Raw genomic sequence first — 8991 nt, 5'->3', positions numbered from 1 at the left:
TGAATAGGTCCCAAGTATCAATACCTAAAATCGACACAATCTAGTGATCCAGGACTGCCTAGTCCTGCGTCGGGCCTGGTCAAGGCTATCATAAACAATAGTGTACTGGTCCTAGGTCGATCAGTCCGACCCGTTGTGCACTTTGACTATGACCTCTTAGTCATGTGCTTCAACTTCACTAATTAAATTAGACCTCATTAGCTTTTTCTCGATTTTTTTCCTTACAAATTATTTATAGATGGAGGGGGCAAACAACAGCCAAAAGAACACAAACGCATTTTATAATTCACACAGAGTTGACTGTTTATTGAGGCACTACATTACATTGAATATCATTCTTAGCATACATTAACTCAACCCGGACACAAATATGCTCTCAGAAATCCAGATTTCTTGAGGAGTTGTTGCAAGCTAATGTAAAGAGGCAAGTACCTCCAACAACGAAGCAGCAAACCGCATTTGCGTCTCCTCGTCTATCGTCAAGAAGAGAGGAACATGTACAAATAGCGATTTCACTCCATTCTGCTCCGCAAAACGCAACGAATGATAGTATACATAGTTGCAGACGAACCGGCCAGCATCATCTGAGGTCGTCACTTCATAGCCCATTTTTGCCAATGACTTGGTGACGTCCTCAACAGGAAGGGAAGTCTGAAGATATCAGAAATTCGAAAAGCTGATAAGACATATTTGCAAAGAGAACGTATTCGGTCAAAGTTTTAAGTAGCTCTTCTATGACTCTTATTCTCTTGCAAAGCATGCAAGTAAGGGGAACCATCATAAGGTTCATAGTACTAATCCATTTCTTCCCTACCGATGAATTAACTCTAAATGGTGAATCTATTTTCACTAGCTATTATCGAATTAAAATCATGCATTTCGAGAGACTTTCTGTAGGAAATTGCAATCCTCAAAAACAGGAAGAAATAGCTAACAGAGTGCAAGTTCTAGACATATAGAGATGCTTATTGCCCATCTCTCTTCCTCGCATATGCCAAATTCCCCTTCCAAGGGGGAAGTCTTAATCATTCTCTAATGCTAATATGACGGAGAACTTGCAAAAGGTCAACTGAAACGTGTAGGAAGCAGTTGGAAAGAATTTGAACATTTCGTATTTAACTCTAGAGCTGCCACTTAATAAAGTAGAGAGAGAGGAAAATATTTGCACCAGCCCACAAGCATGAGATAACATCTTGATAAGCATACGCGTCGGTGCTCCAAAATGACCAATAACTCAGTGATGTTAACCAATTTTCCATATGCCATTAGTCGGCCTAGTGTAAATTACTAAAGAAAGTCGAGATAAGAATCATGAAACGAATACCTCTCGTAATCGTGAAATCCCACCATCTGCTGGAACAATTGGAACTTTCTGCAATAAGAATAGCAGTATTATATCAAACTATATACACCTCAGATATTGAAATGAGACTTGGAGAATTCCTAACGGTCCCTCTAACCTGAGGCTTCCACCCCATCTCATCAGGGCAACGGAATGTAGCTTCGTTGACAGCTTGATGCTCTATAGCGAATCTTGTTGCTCCGCTATTGACCCCAAAATGAACCTGATAACAATATACCACTATTGAGAAACCGACCTCAGAAATCACAAATAACTCGCAGAAAGACGATACATTTCATGAAGGTCGAGTTGTGTTTTGTCATAACGAGTTCAGATCTAGCTTAGCCAACTTTACAAATTACAGTTAAGAAAAAATAAATGCACGGAAGAAATTGAATTAAGAAAAAAGGGAAATGATCAATAAGGTGCTTCAGTTTGTCGTATGTGCCTATGCCACTTATTTAAAGATAGATCATAAACCACAAGAATGTGATAATCAACTAAAAAATCAACCCAGCCACCTCTCTTTCTAGTAACAAACATTTCTCTTTTATGGGGATTCTAGTAACAAACTTGAAAAGCTGCAAAGATGTTGAAAGAGTCTTCACTTTTTTCAAACATGACATAGCCTCGTATATCCCAAGCAAGCAGATCGGTACTATAAACAACCGATCAACATACTCTAATTTAGCAAACTTCAGAAGTCAAAATATTTCACCCGCAGTGCACGAAAAGCAACTTCTTAATGCAAGTCCTCTGTTATAAAGGAAATGGGCAGTTCCCAGTTGAGAGACTGACCCAAATGACTGTGCCTGAATTTGATGCAGTAGTATCCCTGCTAACGGCAGATTGTAACGTTTGGTATAAGGGAACAATAGCTCCTTGTCCTGCAGTTTCAAGAACTGTGCAACTACCAAGGACGAGCCCTTTTGGTAGACCCCTTTTATTCATGTAATCTTGGAGATTACTGACAATTTTCTCAGTTGGATTTTCTGCAACTCCATGAAACTTTTTAAATCCTGTTACATGGACGGTAACCGCAGGTGTAGGCCCTTCGGATCCCATCTAGCGACAATCCAACAACGTCAAAGCATGAAATATTTGAAACGATTACCTTGAAATCTGTGAAAGAAAAACAAAACAATGAATAAAATGATATCAAGCTATAATGTCCATTTTCCTTCATTCACAGAAGAAAACAGCAGCAGACAATGAGAAAAACATCAGCCATACAGTTCTCAGAATCCACTACGAATTATGTCAATAAAAGCAATAATATTCAATACCATAGCAGCTAAACTAGATGCAAAATCAACAAAAGCTTACATTAACTTCAATACCATACCATCGATTAACAATAATTTGCAAAAAAGACACTGTAAAATTCAGCTACTACTACAATAATCGTGAAAAATAAGGTGTAAAAAGAACAAAACAACTGGTTCTCAAGCTAGTTAAATTTGAATCGCATCCAAATCATGCTGAACAAAACACAAGATTCTACATCAACAGAGAGTTCTAAGGCAAACTGAAGACTCAAACAACAGGAAACGCAAGTTAATGCAGTAGACAGTAGCAAACAGTGATCAGGTTGAAGAACAAATGAAGAAAAGCCCACATCTTTGAAACCATGATCAAAATCAACCAAACCCCAAAATCTTGATTACATCAATAATTGACTGTAGAACCCCAAAATTTAGAGCAAAATACAACTGAAACTAAAACCCACATGAAACCCAATACACATAATCAAGAAAATCAATCAAGAAACCAAATATGGATCATAAACAAAAAGGGCCCAAAGAAAATCAGTAAATAGCGTGGAATTTTGAGCAAAGATTGAGTTTTTATTGATTGCCAATCTCACCTTAAAGCTCAAATGAAGAAGCAAAAAGCAGGAGAAATGGCTCAAACCTCTACTCTTTTATTAGTGTTGGTCAATTTTTTGGTGTAGACTAAAAACAGATTGAGATTCCTTTTATGATTACGACATTAGACTTTAGAGAGGAAAAAAGGGGGAAAAAGAAGTAATAGGAAACAAAAGCAAAATGGCTAAAGAACGTGGGGGTTTGGTGGGTTGTTTTCATGAAAAAATACAAAGATTGGTATTAGATAAATGGGATAATTACATGCTACTCTTTTCTGATTTAATATAATTACATGTAAATTTTTTATAATTTAAAAAATTATATATATAATATTTTTAAGTTTCTTTTTGGATTAAATAGCATAAAATTTGTTTCTATTTTCAAAATTCAACTAAAAATCCCATTGTGTTTTAAAAATAAGCCAAAAACAAAATCTCATTTATTTTATTAAATGTAGCTTACTTGTCCCTTTCTATTAAATTGACTTAACGGCGTCAAATTTGTTTTTTTCATATGACCGTTATGTCATTTTTATTATATATTATTTCTTATTTTAATGACCGTTGGATCTTTTTTTATTAAATAATAATCATCAGATCTAATAAATTAATCTCAACCATTATATTTTAAAAAAATAAAAAATTTGGATTCAACAAATTATTTAACTTATATTGTATAAATAAAGTTTAGCCTTGTTTTTGTTTAAAGAAATAGATCCTTCCATTAATAAAAATTCACCAATTTTTTTAATATTAGCAAAAAAAAATTAAAATTCATATTTATCATATATTTACTTATTACTGACTTATTGCACAATAAATAAATATTTTATCACTACTCTATTCTCGTAGCGGCGAAGATATGTTTCTTTTAACATGCATTAACCTGTGAAGATGTATAAGGGTAATTTAGTTAAAAGAATGATTTATTGACCTATAATAAGTCAGTAATAAGTCAATAAAAAATAAATATGAATTTTTATTAAAAAAAATTCTAATATCAGCAAATTGATTGAATTTTAACTAATGGATGAATTTATTTATTAAACAGATTTAAACATCATGGGTATTAGATGTAATATCATAAACCATAAAGAGTTTACGTATAATTACACTAAATATTAGGGGAGGATGGTGTAATTATCCCTAAATAATAATAAATGAGTAAATTGTTTCGATATTCCTTGCAAATAAGCTTAATTGCACAAATATTTTCTAACTTTTATAAAATTAAGACACACGTCTTGAGGGGTGTTAGTATAATATATATCAATGTTGAAGGGATGTTTTTGTAATAAAAGGTGTACTTATAACTGTAACTACAATTTTAAAAGATGTATTTGTAATTTTATAAAGAGTATGGAGTATTTATGCAATTAGATCTAATTTTAAAGAGTGTCGTTATAATTAATTAAAAATAATAATTATTGTTTCTAATATTTAATGACATGAGTAGTTATTGTGCAAGGAAATTATGATTTTGAGAGTAATTATTCTTCACGTGTTTACAACTATATTAAGAGGTCAATCTTTAAAAAGTTTAATTCAAAAATAATTTATTATAATAAAAAAAAGAATTTTTATATGGTGGTTTTTTGAAGAAATTGATTATATGAAAATCAATAAATCTAGTTTATGACCTTTCCCGGAATTCTAGTTATTATTATCTTATAAATATGTAAATTATTCTGATTTAGGTTATAAAAAATATTATATAAATAATTTATGATAAATTATAATTAATTCAATTTACATCAAAAATATATTAAAATATTGTGAAAATCGACTAAATACAATATTTGAATATCAACCATTCGACCAGACATACTCGATAAAATATGACTGATTTAATTTTATACTTGCATTTTCTTAGTAAATAATTAGAAAAGAAAAATTATTAATGATTTTCAATTAATGAAATATTTAATTTAATATTTATTTGTTTCCTTAAAATATAAACAAATAAATAAAAGTACTGTGGGTAATCATTTTCAAGAAATCACCCTTTTTACCTTAAAAAAAATAGTGCATTCCAAGTAAAACATTTTTGTTTCGTATTAGAGTTAAATTATGATAAAAAAATATAAATATTTTTGTTAATATATATGGCCCAAACAAGACCCAAACCACTTAAGCCCACCTGGAGGCCCACCTAAGCTATCCGACGGGTTGACCCATTAATCCATTGACCCGACCCAAATTTGACATATTGTTTAAAACTAAACTTGATTCTATTTCCTTCTCACACCCTCAAATCGCCGTCTGCTCTCTTCTCCCTCATATCTCCACTGATTCTGCAAATCTATCATTCTTCCATGGAAATGCAAGTTTTCTCAAAACCAAGATGATGGTTTTGGGGAAAGTTTCCATGGCTCCTCTTTTCCCATTGATTTTCTACACCTATAAAAAGGCTCGTGACCCCTTTTGAAAGAGAAAAAACTCGAATCTCTCATATTTTCACCGCAATCGGTTCTGAGTGAACTCGTCATCCTTTGTGGGTCTTTGTGACAGAATGTTTCTAAGTGATTTCTTGAGGTTTCCCGTCGAATTTCTTGGTAGTGGTGCAATCATGGTCTAAGATTTGGACAACTGGTCTTGTGTGACCGAAATCTGGCTTTCCTGAGCCGCATTCGTTAAGAATCTGTTTTATTATAGTTTGATTTGTTCATTATATTATAAGTTGTAATATCGATTTGTATTAAGGAGTTTCGTACTCCAATCGTTTGTAATAGTCGATTAGGATCGTGAGGTTGCCACTCGACAATTTTATAATATTTTTTACCAATAACGCAATCAAATTAATCATAAATCTCGATATATCTAATTTTTCCACTATAATTAAATTTTTATCATAAGAACAAAACGCGGTAATATTTTATATGTGTAGACAATTTTCTTGCGTATTATATTAAACATTTATTTACATGAGAAAATATCAAATTATTATAAACATTTTCTTAAGTATGTATTCTAATGAGAGACAAAAAAAATATTACACAGTAACAAATATAATTAGTCAACTTGATCTTATCATTATTTTTAAAAATAAATTATAATAGGCTTTTCTAATATTCATTATAATTAATGATCGTCTATCAAATACTCCCTCATAACAATCCATTATAGAAAATATGTGTTAAATAATTATTAATAATCAAGAAATATTTGTATTTTTTAAATAATAAGATGTATTTATAATTATAATAAATTATAGAAGAACTTTTAATAATTTATCATATTTAATAATTAGGCCCAACCACCTTCTTTTGCAAAAATAATGGCATGACAACTACATGAAACGATGTTGTAATCATCCAATGTTGTTCATTGCACCCCCATGAAGAAGAAAATAAATAAATAGTACTTGACCTGTTGGGTGCATTATCTTGATATAAATCATTATTTTTATGTGTATAAAAATAAATTGGTCCAAGAAAGTTCAAATGATTCAGCAAGAAGAAAGAAATAAGATGCCCGTAGCATTGTAGGAGGCTCAACAGGACCTGACAGGCGGCCCTGGCGGGTGTCCCTAAAGAACAAATTGGTAAAGGGAGGAGGCGCAGGACATCCCCCAACTTGAATATAATCAAAGTCTGTCAAAACATTCGGTCCAAAAGGCCCACGCACCAGGTAGCCTACTCTCCCACGTGGTACCTTATCAACTCAAGTTTCAGCAGTCACCTTGGACCACATCAGCCCTAGTAGGACCTCCCTAGAGCTGGGACTCTTTGCAGACGAGGGGTTCCACAAGACAAGGTAAGTAAATCAAGACTCCCTGGCAGCTAGGACTTACTGCGGATGAGAGGTACCCCCGACTGAAGAGGACTCCTACTAAATCACATCTAACTATGGATAATAATGATTTATCCCTTATCCCAACCACCCCCAACCAACTTCCTCAAGAATCTCAAGTGGGATAGACACCCAACAAAAAGGGGCATCCCCTATAAATACAGGTTTACTCCTCCATACGAAGTACACCTTCCTGAGACCTTTCTCACTCTAAACATTCTCTAAGCACTCTACAAGTACATTATCACGTATTCTTGCATTTTTTACCAATTTTATTCAACATATCTCGATTTTCAATCACATTTATTTATTTGTTGGCTTTATTAAATCTCAAATTCAACACTAACTTTGGCGTCGGGGTGCTAACACCTTTTTGCAGGTTCCTCCTTTAGGATTTGCATTCGCATCGACTCAAGTCTTGAACGATTGTCCAGATCCATTGGACCAGTGCATTTTTTAAACGAATCATTGAAGTCCTCTGTGGGAACACAAAGTTAAAGACGTGAGTAACAATAGAAACACCTAATAACACATTGAACAAGGAGAAGGTCGTGGAGACAGTTGGTAGCATCCAGGCCCTGTAGGTTGTGCCAGGGACACCCCTGGCCCCCGCTAATTGGGCAACCCCCGCTAGTGGGGCGATGGTCCCAAAACCCCTCAAACCCACTGACCCACTGACTGAACTTCCGTGTCACAAGCGTGGCTCGCAGTTCTAGAATGCCTGCAAAAAGGCATCCAAGATGTCCGGTACCAAATCGTGGAAGCGCCCTCGGAGGAGCAACAAGGCATCCCCTTTAGTGAAGAAATCCTAGCAGATGAACCCCCACAATTGGATGGAGCCTAACCTGTTGGAGTACGACTGAACCAAAGATCCATAGGAGCACATCTCCTACTTTGAGAATGTTGCCCTTTTCCACTGTTACACCGATGGGGTTAAGTGTTGTGTGTTTGTAACCACCTTCATACGGTCAGCCCAATAGTGGTTCAATCAATTGCCCTTGGGATCCATCCATTCATTTGAGAATTTCGCTCTCTCTTTCTCCCTCAATTTGCCAGTAGTAAATGATGTAAAAAGGCAATCATAGACCTTTTTTCTTTATAAAACAAAAGAATCAAAGTGCTAACATCTCTTTGCATATTAGACCCCCCTTTATCTTAGAATTCTGTGAAGATACTTCAACTTTTGTAGTGTCGTGGACCTCGGTACTCATAAAAATATATTAAAACAAATGCTCCTGATGTCTGGCATAGTTATAAATACCACATCATTATTAAAAAAAAATACAAATACCTCATGATATTTGATAAAATAATGTAATTTTTGAATAGAGCCCTGAAATTATCAAATCTGCCCACACTGTATTTTTTTTAAACAAAAATTTGTCAGCAAATCGGACGGAAATGGACGAAAGATTTGAAAAATTATAAAAAAAAAAACTACTTAATCCTTAAAAAGTTCATACAACTTTAAAAAACAAGTAAAATTATAATGCTTAATCTGTGATGTTATTTTTTGTCAGTTCACCTACAAAGACTAACAGATCGAACTATTTGTTGAACGACCATTAAAATCAAAAAGTACTGATAACTTTTCAAACAACTAGAAAATATTCATAATTGCATCAAACTTTAAAAAAATTCATCGTAATTTATCTTTTACATATTAAAAAAAAAAAAAAGCTCCCTACCTCGATGAATTTGACTTTATATATATGTATATATATTTGCTAAGACCAAAAAGCCTCTGCATATAAATGTTTTTTTTCACCATTTTGGTCTTTCTTTTTTTAGGGTCTTTGTTTGGTCATCTTCCAATATTTATCTTTAAAAGTAACATTAACAACCAAAAATCCTCAAATTCTAATTGTGACAATATTTTCGTAGTTAAGGGGGTAAATTTGAATTAAGCTATAATTGTGGGGTAGAAACGTAATTCCTTTAAGCTTAAGTGAGGACCAACTCTCCAGGTTATGTCCCGACATTTCAAAAA

The 8991-nt window shown here is 33.5% G+C and overlaps 1 protein-coding gene across 2 annotated transcripts; it reads right to left on the bottom strand.

The window, feature by feature from the left end:
• LOC105172454 (pyrrolidone-carboxylate peptidase-like) lies at nucleotides 247-3354 on the bottom strand. 2 transcript variants are annotated; one of them, XM_011093884.2, is made up of 5 exons: nucleotides 3210-3354; nucleotides 2141-2464; nucleotides 1461-1565; nucleotides 1325-1372; nucleotides 247-651 (listed from the first exon to the last, which is right to left on the bottom strand). In XM_011093884.2, the coding sequence occupies exons 2-5, from the start codon at nucleotides 2405-2407 to the stop codon at nucleotides 412-414; spliced, it is 660 nt and encodes a 219-aa protein (XP_011092186.1). In that variant the 5' UTR covers nucleotides 2408-2464; nucleotides 3210-3354; the 3' UTR covers nucleotides 247-411. The 2 variants fall into 2 exon arrangements, with proteins under 2 accessions (XP_011092186.1, XP_020553125.1); XM_020697466.1 differs by lacking the exon at nucleotides 3210-3354 and having other exon boundaries at nucleotides 2141-3154.

Source organism: Sesamum indicum, linkage group LG10 (genome assembly GCF_000512975.1).
Source record: "Sesamum indicum cultivar Zhongzhi No. 13 linkage group LG10, S_indicum_v1.0, whole genome shotgun sequence".
Classification (NCBI taxonomy): domain Eukaryota; kingdom Viridiplantae; phylum Streptophyta; class Magnoliopsida; order Lamiales; family Pedaliaceae; genus Sesamum; species Sesamum indicum.
The sequence above is the reverse complement of the archived record's forward strand: the minus strand, read 5'-3'. Positions and strand labels throughout refer to the sequence as shown.

Coding starts and splice junctions, on each gene's coding strand:
- LOC105172454 (XM_011093884.2), bottom strand. CDS start 2,407: ATGGGATCCGAAGGGCCTACACCTGCGGTTACCGTCCATGTAACAGGA. Junction 1,566..2,140: donor ATTCAGGCACAGTCATTTGG/GTCAGTCTCTCA, acceptor TATTGTTATCAG/GTTCATTTTGGGGTCAATAG. Junction 652..1,324: donor GGATTTCACGATTACGAGAG/GTATTCGTTTCA, acceptor TGATATCTTCAG/ACTTCCCTTCCTGTTGAGGA.